This window comes from Semicossyphus pulcher, unplaced genomic scaffold (genome assembly GCF_022749685.1).
Source record: "Semicossyphus pulcher isolate SPU_LCO1_2020_fin unplaced genomic scaffold, fSemPul1.0.p SCAF_13, whole genome shotgun sequence".
Taxonomy (NCBI): domain Eukaryota; kingdom Metazoa; phylum Chordata; class Actinopteri; order Labriformes; family Labridae; genus Semicossyphus; species Semicossyphus pulcher.
The window spans coordinates 24,937,237-24,952,281 of NW_027211637.1; the positions used below are offsets into that span (position 1 = coordinate 24,937,237).

Sequence of the window (15,045 nt, forward strand, 5' to 3'; positions counted from 1 at the left end):
CCACGATATTTCAGTGCGCAAACCATTTGACACCTCTAATGATACCAAAAAAACACAACAAAGGAAAAGTGTGGATTTCATGGATCAGTTGAGCTTATTCTGTCTCTCCACGACAAAAACACACTCGCAAAAAACTTCCTCGTGCACGTCTGCGCGCGCGCACGCAGCAGTTCAAACATAAGCCCTGTGAAACATGGCCTTGTCTGACCTCTCCCTCCTTAGCGCCCCGCGGTGCTTGATGAGAAAGAGAAGAGGAAAGGGGGTGAAGAGAGTGGCATCACTACTCAGTCACGCTACAGCTCCATAGACAAGGCAGCCAGCTTGATTCACTCGTTTGGTCTAATGCTATAAACACGCAGCGCTCTTTCCAGCTACGCCCCTAGCCTGCTGACAGATAGCGCATGAGCGGCTTTAACAAACACTCAGACAGACAGAAGGCCTGTCTCAGGGCTAAGAAACCGGGGGCAGAGGAGAGCAGACCACGCTAAGACAGACAGGGCTGGCCATCATGTAAACTATTGCACTCCACTGTCCCATATAGTGCCCGATGGTGCACATGCAACCAGATGGGGTATGCGTGTGTCCTGTGTTTGTCATTAGGCCTGTGCGATGCTGCTCATGACAGGATGCAGTCATCAGGATGATGATGTGACTGGGTTGCTGTTTGGTGCCTCTGCTGCCGCTGCCACCGGGATTAAACCTCGTGGCACTGCTCCTGTCACGTCTGCTTTGGAACATAACCCTCAGTGAGACGAGCAGACAGGCAGACACGGCGGTAACTGTACGTCAACAACCCCGAGCCTCCGGGGGTGACGCCCGTCTAGATGAAGAGGGCTGTGGCGAGCCTGGCATGAGGGATCAGATCAGGGCGGAGGGGAGACATGATTGTTTGGACAAATAGGGATGCCACTACATGGTGGATGTAAGCTTTTGTATTAGGCTCCGGCGCCCTCTCTGAGTCAGATCGGCTGAATGGATGCTCTTCTGTCCTGCAGCCTCACAGAAAAGGGGGGATTCATGACACGATTTTCACCCGCCTATGGCCCCATCATCTCAGTGTCAGCATTACTATCATCATCTCATTTGTATTTGTTTGCATTCCACACTGTCAGGAGGTAAGTGGTGACTCAAGCCACGCTGTCTTATAGGATCTCCAGACAGACACAATTATTTGTGCAGTAATTATAATGACATTAGATGAAATTGTCCTGTCACTTTAGGTGTCAGATCTTTTTTTTCCCCCAGCTCACTCACTCTAGATTAGCGCCTGAATAAATCTCACTTCATAACAGATGAAAATTAACTCTTTACGTTACCGCGGCGAGCTGTGTGATCCCTGCTTGATCACAGCAGCTCTCCTGACATCTGCTGGTGGTGACCGGCCTGTAATCTGCCAAAGGATCTTAAAGCTTTCAAGTCAGATCCTTATCCCAGTCATCCAATCATGTTCGCAGCTTTTCTCCCCACTTTGCTTTAACTAGCTCTGTCTTTAATCTGCAATACCCTCACGCTCGTACGCTGCTTCCATCTCCTTTTATCTCATATGCAAACAGACATGCACTGAGCAAATTCTCGCTGTTTCCCCGTACATGCTGTAAACCTCACTCCGTCTATATGTATCTCTCTCTTGCATATTTAAGCAAAGGAGGTAGTGAAGTGTAGGGAACTTGAATTAAAGCAGCCTTGAGTTTGTTTGATAGTCTAAATATGCCTCACTTCTGAAATATTACCTTTTTTCCGGTTGAGCGCGTTAGCGCTGCAGCACTCAGTGGTGTCTCCCACCACCTTACAGCCACTAAAACCGCTATCTGTCTCATCAGAAGTGGTGGCTGGTTGGCAAGTGGAGCGATGAAAAGTATTAGGAGTTGCTAGCGAGGTGTGACAGAGGAAGGGAGAGGAGAAAAAGCTTCTCTTTTTCTCTTGGTGGAGCTGCAGATCCAGCAGCAGCAGCAGCAGCAGCTAGGTGAGCTCCCTCCCTAGTGGCTTTCCATGTCAGCATGGAGTCACAGGTCACGGTGAGGGTGGAGGGTGGCAGGGACCGGGCATGCTGTCACCTTCACCAGCACTCACAGAGGGGAGGACCAATAGAGCCTGACACAACAATCAATAGTGCAGTACAGAAGACTTGACATAACAGTGAAAGGAGACTAGAGAAAGGCAAGACAAACGAAAGAGGACACATTGACCATAGTCACACGTCACACTCTCGGTGGGAAGCTAACATGCTGATGTCTTACTGCGTTATCAAGGTTGTAAGTCATATAAACATATGGAATCTGACAAATCCGTAACATTTCATCACTTCTAGATTGATCAGAAACTGAAAGGACAATCGATATTGAAAGTCTGGAGGGACATGAGGTCACATTTCAAGGCAAAACAACACATCTGAAAACTCATTAGCTTCTGTTAGACAACAGCAAACGTTAGCAGGTCACCACTTCCTAGCTATTATTACCGTTAGCAACAAAATGACTGAATGCATATATTAGCTTTTAGTAGCGTTAAACGATATAAAAGGCGCACATTCTTAGCTAATGCTAGCTAGGAGGTGGTCGAATGCTATCATTAACTGCTGTCCAATTTTGGAACCCATCAGCTATCGTCTGACGACAATGTAGCCTCTGGGAGTGACAGCCAACTTATAAAGGCGATGAAAGTCTTCCTGCCAAGACTTCCTTTTACATGCGCTGCATTGTTTACAGTCCAGCTAGCAACTAGCGAAGAGAGATTGGAGTTGGAGTTGATATGGGCATTTAAGAACGGATTGCATGCAGATGTCTGTTTAAGGATTAACAAAAGCAGATGCTATCTGCACCCCGGTGTCCGTAGCTAACAATGCTATTTGCACCAGGGGTGGAATAGCCAATGTGGCTATTTGCACCCGGGTGTATATAGCGTTAGCATGGCAGAAACAAGCACCCAGGAGTCTTTCGGTCCTTGTCGGTACCCGATCTGTCCCGGCTGCCCGATCCGTTCTGCGCATGCGCATACTTATTCCTGCCCGATTTGTACCAGACGTGAATATTTGTTGTCTTTTTTTTTTTTATAACTTTATTAACAACACAATATTAAACAAATACACTACACTGCAATACAAGTAACAGTACGTGGCCATTATTAGCCAACATAAAAGCACAGAAAGGTTGCATAACTGCTTATTTTATTAACATTTATTGTGAAAAGATGTTTTACTAAAATCACGTGGTGATCAATACAGACACACATGCGTGGAACAAACCGGGCAGTGTCGTTAAACAGGTTCAATTCTGCGCATACGCTGACTTGTGCATGCGCAGAATGGACCGGGCAGCCGGGCAAATCGGGTACTGACAGTCCTACGTTGACGCCTTTAGTCGTTGGAACACGTAGCATGAACACGTCACTTACGTTTTTTCTGGAGCCGGGGGGCGGGGTTGAGAGGGCCCGGTGTAAATAGCCGAGACAATTTTTCCATTAATAAAAAGAAATATTATTGTCTGAAGGTAGTTAATGAGTCAAATCTGTTGAAAGAATATGGCCTGATGTTCCTCAGGACTATCACTATACTGTCTTTTGCGTTGCTGATCAATCAGGCAGGGCTGAAATGGTACAATGTATTAGATTCCCTGTTTATATGACTTACAACCTGGATCACAGCAGTATAACATTATGAATAGCATGTGAGCTTCCCAGCCTGAGCGTGTTCTCATAGGTCAATGGCCGTCATGTTAATATGGTGTATTGGGAGACAGAGAAAAGATACTGGAGGTATTTCTAATAAGACATTATAGAGAGCCATGTATATGAGCATGATCAGAACTTAATGTGGTGCCACTGAAATGACCCTTTTGATATGTCCAGTGAGCAGCATGAGGTTTATACCTGCAGATAGACAGGGGGTTGCAGAGGGTGGGGCGGGGGGCTGGCGTGGCTGGTGGTCTGTTGGGCTGGCTGACGTCTCTGTCTCCTCCTCTCTCCCGGCAGTTCATGGCATCAAGTGGACTTGCAGCAACGGGAACAGCAGCTCTGGCTTCTCAGTGGAGCAGCTAGTGCAACAGATTCTGGACAGCCACCAAACTAAGCCACCTCCCCGGACTCACAACTGCCTCTGCACGGGCACCCTGGGTAAGGGCTAGTGAGCGGGATGGAGGTTTGTTCTTTAGAGAGAACTGAAGAGACAGAGCAACAAGTAGGCCATAAAGATGCTGTTTGTTATAGGGTAGATCTGAGAAGGTTGAAGGATTTTATAGGTGGGTGATTTATAGTGAAATTTGTTCAGGGTTATTGGCTTTTTATTCTTGTTTAGTGATATGTCAGTGCCATATCTGAAATAGCCCCGCTGTTCTAAAATGTTATGCTAATCAATCAAATATTTTCAGCTGTTTTATCACAATAGGCTGTTACTGAATATATGGTTCAGTGATTTAGTAAAACAAATTACTCTGGATAATCCCCAGTTACTTTACTATTTTATGTCCAATGACATGCCTTGCTAAACTTCACATAAAATTCACTCTGTGTGCCAAAAAGAAAGGCTTGTTTTATCATCCCGAGGAGAAAATCATTTTTCACATACTTATAAAGACAAAAACAGATCATCCATCTTTGTCCCTCCTCGAACATCAGCATTAAGTAGAAACCTTAAATTATGGAATTAAATGTATTTATTTCTGCTATTTTTATACCCCTCATCCATCCAAACCCCCAACCTCTTCTGCTCTGTTTGTCCTCATACAGGTGCAGGGAGCAGCGTGCACCACAAATGCAACAGCGCCAAACACCGCATCATCTCCCCCAAGGTGGACCCCCGTTCTGGTGGCTACAGCAGTGCCCACTCTGAGGTCCAGAACAACGATGTGTCCGAGGGGAAGACCGAGCACAGCGCCCATGGTGGAGGCAAAAGCTCCGGGGGAGGAGGCGGAGGGGGCAGCGCCAGGGAGAAGCGCAACGGCAAAGTCCACAAACCAGTCCTGCTGCACCAGAACAGCACAGAGGTGTCGTCCACCAACCAGGTGGAGGTCCCCGACACGACGCAGAACTCCCCCGTCTCCATCAGCAGTGGCCTCAACAGTGATCCAGACATGGCCGACAGCCCTGTGGTGACGGGGATGAGCCATGTGGCCTCTGTCATGTCCGGCCTGTCCCAGAGTGTCTTTATGTCTGAGGTCACTGGAGACCCTGTCTACAGCATGTCCCCCACAGGGGGCCCCAACAGTCACCTGATGGGTGCAGATGCCACCTCACAGGGCATGGTGCTGTCTGTGGCCTCTGACCGTCATAAATTTGCCTTCCCCGGTGGAGGAGGAGTTGGGGAACCTGGGACTAACGCGGCAGGAGACAGTCTGTCCATGCTGACCACAGCCGGGGTGTCCGAGGAACTGGTGCTCTCCAGCAGTCTGGACTCTGGAAACATCAAGATTCCAGAGACCAATATGAACTTTGACCCCGACTGCTTCCTGAACAACCCCAAACAAGGTCAGACCTACGGAGGCAGCGCAATGAAGACAGAGGGCAACTCTTCCTCAACCACATCCTCCTCCAATAGCACCAACGGCAGCCTGCAGCGCTCCCCCACAATGTCAGACAACGGCTACACCTACAGCTCGGCTTTGGTTAAAAACATCAAGACTGAAGACACTTCCTTTGAGCAGCAGCTGGCTAAGGAGAGTGGCTACCAGGTGGGGGCAGTAGTGAACTGTGGAAGCGGGGTCAATGTGTCATCTGGTGCTGGTTCAGGCCAAGGCAACCTCACGCTGACCCCAGCAGGATCCCTGCTTCCTTCTGGTGGGGGTCTGAGTCCCAGCACCACCTTGGAGCAGATGGATTTCAGTGCCATTGATGCCAAGCAGGACTATACTTCCAGTGCTGCCACAGTGAGCTATGCTCAAGCCATGTCCAGCCCTCACATGCAACATCAGAATCGGTCGCCAAGCTTCTTCCTGCAGGATGCCTCTCAGACCGGCCAGGCTCAGCAGGGCAGGCCCGGAATGAACCAGAAAACACACATGATGGAGCACAACTCCCACGACTCTGGAGCTTACATGGGGCTGCAGGTGGTGAAGACGGATTCCCCCGGCAGCAACGGCCACCTCCACCACCACCACCAGGCCCACCAGAGCCAGCACAGAGCTAACTGTAATGGAGGCTCACCTACAGAGGGACCCGGCCAGGCTGGCTCCCTGCAGCTGCTGCAGTACCAGGGGACCTTTCCTGGCCTGGGCCCTGAGCACGAGGAGGTGGTGGGTCTGGAGCAACAAGGAGGTGTGAATTCAGCTCAAGCTGGAGCCACTGAGAATGGAGCTGAGAATCTACTCAAGCAAGGAGACCACATTCAGGCCTGTGGAGCAGGAAATGGAGAGGGAGGAGGCGCAGAGCATTACATGCAGCAGGCCTCTGATGGTGGCGGAGGAGGGAACGGAGGTGGAGGAGAAGGGGTAGCGATTCATAATGGAAACAACAGTGATGGCAGCAACCGCTCGCATCAGCAACAGCAGCTGCAGCCCCTCCTCCAAGGCACAAGCATGGTGCAGGGACTCTACAACGCCGTGGGACCCCACCAGGGCCTGGGTGGAGGGGCCAGTAATGGAGGAGCAGGAGGGACGGGCATGGAGATCAGTCTGGATCACTTTGACATCTCTTTTGGGAACCAGTTCTCTGACCTCATTAACGACTTCATCTCAGTGGACGCTAGTGGAACCACCATGTCAGCTGGAGGGCCCCTCTATGCTCACCAACTGGTCACATCCCACAGCTCAGATAGTCAGAATGCAGCCAGTGGGCCCCCCCAGCAAGGCCAGGAAGATGGAGGGGCCAGGGGCTCCGGCTACAACCCCTCCGAGCTCTGCCTTCAGCCCTGCTGCAGCCCCCAGTCTCTGAGCGGCGGGGCGGGAGCAGGGGGGAACACAGGAGAGGGGGGATCGTTGTCGTACATGAATGTAGCAGAGGTGGTTTCTGCAGCTGTGGCTCAGGGGGCTCTGGGGATGCTTCAGGCCACAGGTCGCCTCTTCATGGTCACAGACTACTCCCCCGAGTGGTCCTACCCCGAGGTGAGAAACAGGGCTCTTTTGTTTTTTACAACCAGTGTTTTGTGTTTGTTTTTTGTTGATTTTTACCAAAAAATTGCACAACTCTCAACATAATGTGCCTCAAATTGTCCTTCTTTTTGTCAACCTTAGATTATGTAATGCACAGCCTTATCATTATTAGTTATACTGTCAGTAGTAATACCCTTCTCCAACCTCTGGAGGGTAGCATCAGTGTAGCTTGAGTGTTTTAAAATAAAGCTTACATTGAATTGATGTCATGTATCCACACGATGGCAGCAAAGATCAGTAAAAGGAAGTTGCTTTCTTTTCCTCTGTGTCGTTCCTATATTTGAACTCTAGATGGCAGGGTTCAACAAACAGTGTAATCAGGGACACTTAAACCTGACCCGGCAGGTGTGTTACGAGTTTGTTTGTCCTGTTTTTCAGGGTGGAGTTAAGGTGCTGATCACTGGGCCCTGGCAGGAGGCCAGCTCAAACTACAGCTGCTTGTTTGACCAGATTTCAGTGCCCGCCTCTCTCATCCAGCCGGGAGTGCTGCGCTGCTACTGCCCAGGTAAGACCGGAGATCTCACACACGTTTTAAAGAAGAGAGAGGATGTTTAATATTTGATGAGACACAGTGTTTTCAAGTTAAATCTTCTTGTTTGAAGAAACTATTGAAAAAAATCAAAATCAATTTTGTACCTTTGGTTGTGTACGCTGTCACATACTTTAAACTCCTGTATCAAAAAGCTTTTATATGTTAATCAAACTGTAAAAACTGTATTCACACAAACTTCAGATGCAGTTGGTTGCATTAGATGTGGCATCATTTGAGTCCCTGTAATAGCATGAATATTAATTCAAACATTTAATTAAAGCTTGATTGTACACTAATAGTAGTTTTGCATGAATAAATGATGCCAGTCATACAACTCAACAGATCTGACTACATAACAGTGACACTGTGTATGCGTTACATGTACTGAATTCTCATTATCCTCTCCTTCTCCAGCTCATGACACCGGTCTGGTGACGCTGCAGGTGGCCGTCAGTAACCAGATCATCTCCAACTCTGTGGTGTTTGAGTATAAGGCCCGCGCTCTTCCATCACTGCCATCATCTCAGCACGACTGGCTCTCGCTGGATGGTACGTCCCTTTCCCTTTTACGTAAGCTTTGGAAACTTCAACCTGACTCCTCCTGTCTGTCCTCTCTCATTGTGTCTCACTCATTACTTCTTTATGCTACTCCTAATGCTTCTATCTGGCTTTCCAAATCTGCTGTGGTTAAATAGATGTTAATTTTGATTAACGACCTGCTGGACCATGATGCATTATAGTTTCTCTCCCTGGCTTTGCTTCAAACAATTTGTCACAATTTAAACACTCACTTGCATTAGCTTTCTCTGGAGCCAAGTGTTCAGGATCAGGTTAAATTCTAAACTCCCAAAGATCAATTGTAACTTAATTTTTTTAAATCCAGATATATGTTAATGAAATAAATGAATGATCACCGACATTGCAGCTTAAAAATGCATTGCAATGAACAAATTACAGTTTGTTTTAACATCATTGCAATTAAGTTTGCTATATTAGTTAGCATATAATATAATAATTATCCTTATATATAATGTGATTCAGTTATACTGCCCAGCCCCACCCCAAGAGAAACTGATCCAAAAGTTAACCTTGGTATGTTAATGATTTTAATTGGGCTGTTATTCTGAGATGTGCTAAAGGTGGAGTTTACACAAACAATTACACACCTCCCTTCCTTGCTCCTTCAGAAGCTCCGCCCCCACCCCAAATCCATGTACTTGCATGGCCAAGGAAATGACACAACTTAAAACAAATTAGCCTCAATAAAATGGTGTTGCTCCATTTCTTGTGGAAGTAAAAGAGAAGCCTGCAGAGGCAGCGGTCGGAGTGCGGCGCACAATCGGTACCTGTTGCTAATTGGCTGGGATCATGTCCAGGTCTGAGCAACTAACAAAGCGAGGGCTGTGTACAAACACCTGATTGTTTTTTCAGCCCGTGCACAGAATGTTTATCAAAAAGTGTACAATAAAGTGTAATGAATTGCACCTCTTACTGAAGAATACCATGTCATTTTTACAGCTTTAATTTAAGGTCAGTTTGGTGAGAGAAAACCTTTGTCTCGTCTTGCTTATGTTGCAATCTGACAATAGAAAAGATGTTGTGTTTACAGCAATGGAAATGCAAATTGGATGTAGCTTTTAGCAGTTCGTGGTAAACTGTTCAGTGTCATCCCCTTACAGTAAAACAGCTTTTGTCGATGAGAATTGTAGCAGTCTCCTGTAACAATAGATGCTGCAGGGTTGGCAAATTTCCATTCTGTTTAGATTGAAATCAAGTGAGTCAGAAGACCTATTGTAGGCATGTTCACCAGAATGTAATGAGAATGTAAGTCATTGTGTATGGTGTGTGTGTGTGTGTGTGTGTATGTGTGTGTGTGCGCTTCTTGGGAAGCATTGCTGCAGTGCTCGAGCATTGACAGGATAAAGTAGGGCACGGCGAAGCACAGGCTCACAGGACAGCTGCATTGCAGACGGCCCTTGAGGGAGTGGGAGTGAGTAATCGAGCGCTGGCGGCTCCCATACACGGCAGTACCAGCGGATCCCTCCGCCATTCATACCCTACTGCCTCACTGGCCCATTCACAGAACCAGTTAAGGAGGAGCTGACTGTCTCAGGGAGAACACAGCCCACCCGATTACCTTACTTATATTAACCCCTTACCTGCCAGCTCGCACTGTTTTTGTTTGAAGGCAGGCTGCAGACTCCTATTTTAGGGAGACAATGACATTGAAAAAGCATTAAGTAATTGGGATTTGCACTTCTGACATCAGAGTAATGTATACAGTGTATGTTGCATCCAGCTATCCAGCAACTGAGAGATAATTTCCTTATAGGAAAAATAGTTGCAATATTGTTACATTGCAGAAAACTGAGCTCATGTGATACTTTGACAGATTATAACATGTAGGTGTGCATGTCTTAATACCTGCAGACACAACTGATGTAACCTTATGTCAAGTGACTCTCTGTGGGTACCTATACCTGTGTGTGACAGAGCAGAGCAGAGCGGAGCAGAGGGTTAATCATACCATAAGGATTGCGAAGGATTGTTTCTGCTGGAACACAAACATGTCAAAAACACACATGATGGATGACATGACCAGCAGCTTCAGCACCACCACGCTGTGGACAGCGACTTTAAACTCCATGTGCATTAACACAGAAGGTTGTTTTTCTTCTTTGAAAACTATGGCTTTGGTTTGACTTTGTTTACCCCCTGCAATCACAGAGAAGTTTAATTTGCACTGTGCTATCTGGACGATTTAAGCTTTTTAAAAAGTAGGGCAGGATGTAATTAATCGATGATGTTTATAGTCTTGAAGCACAACAGGAAAAGAAAGAAGCAAGGCACATCTGACTGAATAATGATGCTAACGTTTAGTTATCCAACTGTCAAAACACTAGCGTCAAAGGATTCATGTACAGTAGCCTACCCTATCGTGACGGTAAAAACTCAAGCTGTTGAACCCCTATACTTAGTCACCTGATTAACTATAGGCTGTTGACATAACGTGCCATACGTGCAACATTTAGTCTTAGTCCGCAGCGGTGTGCTGCACGGCTTTGTGAATTTGTGCTCCCACGGAAGACTCACTGTGCTATGATGTGCTAATGGCACAGCTGCCTGCCTGCCTTGATTTGTCATAATGCAGAGTGGGGGAAGGGGCGCTTTTCTCTGCAGCACTGCAGGTACGGAGCCATGGGCAGGACAGAAAAAGCTGTTGGAGCTGCAGAACACTCATCGTTCGCCCCAATAAGCCCCTGAGCTCAGATCCCACGACCCGATCCGGGAGAGGTTCGCTGGGATCTGCCAAATTACAGCCCCGCATAGCTGCATACAGACTGTTAGTGTTCAGGGGAAGACTGTAGTACTGACTCGGAGTCTGACTCCACCGGCGTGACAAACGGCAGACCGTGTACACACAATGCAGGAGCGGAGGAGTGGGCGTGTTTGGGTAAACATGGTAAACTACCGCAAACAGAACAAGATTTAGTTTCGGACGGAAGCTAGACTGGGAGCACGCGAGTCCAGTTGTGTTTTTGACGGTTGTGCCGACTTTCTCCAGTCTGAGAGAGACTCCGTGCAGGCGAACAGTCAACCGAATTAACAGCCACAAGCGGCGAGCAGAGTACATCTACATCGATAACAATGCTTTATATCACTATTACAGGCAAAGAAAAGCGGCTATAATAACATAAAGATGAGTCTCGAGCTTTTAGTAGCAAGACAGCGGCGCGAGGAGAAGGCGGCAAACGGGAATTAGGGCGTCTGTTTACCGGCGGCACGTGCGCACAACGTCTCCTAGCAGCGGTATTTGTCATTTTACTGCAGGCTGCTGGGATAGCGGCGACTACTAGAAACACAAGGAAAGAGTGCATGTGTGTGAGGTGAAACAAGTGAAGAAGAGGAGGAGGGGGCTAATAGAGGAAGAAGAGTAGTGAGTGGTCTTCCTCCCTCTCTCTCTCCCTCTCTCTCTCCTCACGTCGCTCTCTTCTCTCACTTTGTTCTATTGTTGACGAGTGCTCTGTTGAGATTGAGATTCAGTCTACACCGAGGATCTATATTTTTATTGTTTCTCCGTGTAACACCTTGCAGTAGTCTGACCGTCAGACTGTGGAGGCTAAACTGCGATTTGAGTGCTTTGGTTGGACTTCTGTGGGGTCAGGATGCCAGTGAATGACACCTGCGTTTCCTAAAAGACAAAAGGGGCAGTGTTTTTTGACTTTGAGGTGGACTCTACAAATGGAAAGTAAAATAGAAGGTTAGCAGTGTTAAGTTTAACCTATGGCTGTAGTGCTGTGATGTGCTGTGCTGTGTTTGTGTTGTGTTTGGGCTGTTTTTCTTCTATTCTGTGCGGTTCTCGTGTGTGCCAAAAGAAGTTGAAGTTACACGTTTCTTCGAACAACCCGCATGCTAACTTAATGTGTGTCAATGGAGCCCAACTGTTAAAGCGGAGTTAGGAAGAAACGGTCTGTTTTGACCACATGCTTTCTTCTTCTTCTTCAAGTATTTCATGTGACTCTGCCTCATTGCAGAGCACCAGAGAGTTGACGTTAATAGTAGCTAACTCCTGACTCACGACGAGACTCCTCAAGATGCCTTCAAAGACAATCAGTATTATCATTAACATTATTAGCTTTCCTAGCATTTGGAATCACAAAGGAAGTAAACTTACAGCTCTCGTGCGGCCGTTTTCCAAGTCTTGCTACTTTTGGCGAAAAGAGAAAAAAAAACAGTCTTCAACATGTCAAGGATCCATGACTCTTTCTTGACAGTTTAGTCTGTTAAAACATGGGCTACAGACACGGTGTCTCAAGCTGGTATCCGTAAACTGCCAGCTCCCAGTGCAGTTTCACGTGTTGTTGAAAGTAGTTGCAATAGCGCATTTGAGGCTTGTCGCATCCCTGAGTGCTGCTCGTGTTATCGAGGTCGTCGATAAAATTCACTTACACTGTCGTATCATAGTTCAGAAATCAGCCAGGGCTGATGTTATCACCAGCATGGACAAACTGAACAATAGAAAATGGGTGAATTAAACAACACGTTGCTGCCGTAGTCCATCGTGAGTGCTACTGCTGCTGCTGCTGCTGCTGAGCGTTTCAGCACCACAGATCTGTGGACAGCGACTTCACTTTAACCCTGTTTAGTCCCCAAACTTTGCTGTGATCGAGCTCCTTCCAGACTAATAGAATAGCATATATACATTCATGAACCTGTTGCTCATCTTTGAAGTTTTGAGTTTTTCTATATTCGAGGCATTAAAAAAGATGCGTTGCCCATATTTTATCCTCTAAACAGCCGAACAAAGTTGCAAAGTCTTGTAGAAAATCCTTTGTAAAAGTTGCATGAATCACCACAGTGCTTTTGCATGTTCCACAAAGGTCTGAGTCATTGTAGTAACACGTAGTGATGCCAGTTTGTGTAATAAAATGTACAGTAGGCAGAAGTTGGAGCAGTTTATATGTTGTATTTAGTGCATAAAACAATTGTTTTGAGCAAGGGACAGTAGTCTTAGTAATAAAGTAGCACTTAAAGTAGGTGTTTGCTTGTTGCAGAAGCAGGAGTAGCAATATTTTCAAGATCATTATTTGCCCCCTTTGCCATTGTATCCCCATATCTATCTATCAATCTATGTCTCTTTCTATGTATCTAAATGCTGGGTTAGATTCTGGTAAGAGACGATTTGTATTGCTGTTATTAATACTATCAAAAATAACCAGTCAAATTTGTTCATGTACTTTTGGAACTGTAAGAACAGGAGCAATAGCAGCAGTAGTAGAACTAGTAACAGCAGCAGAGACGTGGTAATGCTTACACCTAAAGGTGATGGATCACCCCAGACAGGAGGTTTTAAAGAGACAGGTACATTCAAAAACAGAGAGAGAGAATGTTTATGTTCCCCACATAATTAGGAATGACCCCTCTTGTGATGGCCTAACTTCTTTTACAGTACTATTGATTTGGATTTTTCTTTTCTTACAGTAGTTCATTATGTTACGAAGAATTGAAGTCCAGGATATAGTGGGTTTAAAACAGTGATACCATATCTTCCTAAAGCAATCTTATATAATGCTAACTAATCCTATCTCTGCGGAGCCTGCAGCGTCGTGTGTAGTTTGTGGTGGGACCTTGAATAGTTTCAAAGCTACAGTTTGTGGTTTGCAGTAGGATTACATTATGTTATGCATCGGTCAATGTTTGTCCATACTGTCATTTTAAATACTGTACACCTCTCCTGTAGTTATGCAATATATTGAAAACTACAATCCAGGGAACGTGCTTCTTTTTATTACCTTGTGGGTTGTATTTTTATGTTGTCGGCCAGTCTGCTAATGTGCTTCACCCTCTGTCCCTGCTCATGCTGTGCAGCTGAATCCCTCAGAGTTGTCATAAAACCTAATTAAAATAGAGGGGGACTCAAATCAAGCATGCATTATATCACATTAAAGATCAGGAGGCTTTCAGTCTGTATGTATTCTCACCCTCCTTTCAGTCATTACTAGTACATTATTGCTACAGTACAGTGTGCCATAGATAGATCTCCAGTATGTGACTAAAGACTGAGACATGATTTTAGGCTGAGATCCTGAGAAAGCATTGAGCCTGACTGTGTTGTCTTACTATTAATGGAAGCTTTGGAGACGTCCCGTCCCATGGGCTGCTGTGTTTCATATCAGACTGATTCATCTTTGGATTTATTTCTTCACTCATCCCTCCTTGTCTCTCCTGCCTGCAGCCGATGTGTCAAGCAGAATACAGTTATTTATGCAAATAAGAGGCTAATGATATGTGCTCGTTACTGTATCAATTGGGTATCTATAAAACAAAATCTAACCACCCTCCTCTCCGAGACAAAAGCCAATATTGTATCACTCTATTAGTGTGATAGCAGGCGACAGTAAATCCCTGTGGTGTGCACTCTTGGCATTTTACCTTCAGTGTGACACATTGTATCTATTCAGCATTCAGACTGTACTCATATTGACCTATATAGCTGGACAAATGCCAGCAGGTTAAGAGCTGCTTCACCTTTGTGGCAGAACAAAAAAGTATCATTCAAGCTTTGTGACCTTTGTTTGCGGTTATTTAACTGCTGTGTGTGGTTTGGGATGTATTGTCAGTGAACTCAGCAGTGAGACAGTTTGTCCGACTGCATGCAGTGCCTCTTAATGTTGCATTTAACACGTGTTACTGTTGTAGTGTGTTGATACATACAAGACAGGATTTGTAGTCATGCATGAGTTGATGGTGTTTTGTGTCTTGAAAGTTTTGTTGACTTCTCAGCTGATTGTCTTATGTGTAAAAGATATCTGCCGTTATGTAAAGGTTGCAGTCATGAAGCAATAATCTTGAAGATTTTCATTTAAATAAATGTCTGTTAAGTCGCTGTCTATCGCCGAATGAGTTAACACAATGGTGAGTGAGCCTATGGCCCAC

General features: G+C 46.0%; 1 protein-coding gene across 9 annotated transcripts in view; it reads left to right on the plus strand.

Annotated features, from left to right (window-relative positions):
- Window positions 1-15,045, plus strand: part of camta1a (calmodulin binding transcription activator 1a) — a 335,172-nt gene that overhangs the window by 301,657 nt on the left and 18,470 nt on the right. For 6 of the 9 annotated variants that reach the window (XM_069659854.1, XM_069659852.1, XM_069659855.1 and 3 more), the window contains exons 1-3: window positions 6,523-7,028; window positions 7,455-7,581; window positions 8,023-8,157. In XM_069659854.1, the coding sequence (XP_069515955.1) occupies window positions 6,588-7,028; window positions 7,455-7,581; window positions 8,023-8,157 (703 nt within the window). In that variant the 5' untranslated portion in view covers window positions 6,523-6,587. Of the gene's footprint in view, window positions 1-3,966; window positions 4,108-4,719; window positions 7,029-7,454; window positions 7,582-8,022; window positions 8,158-15,045 lie in introns of those variants that run through there. The other 3 variants (XM_069659849.1, XM_069659850.1, XM_069659851.1) reach the window with 1 other exon arrangement.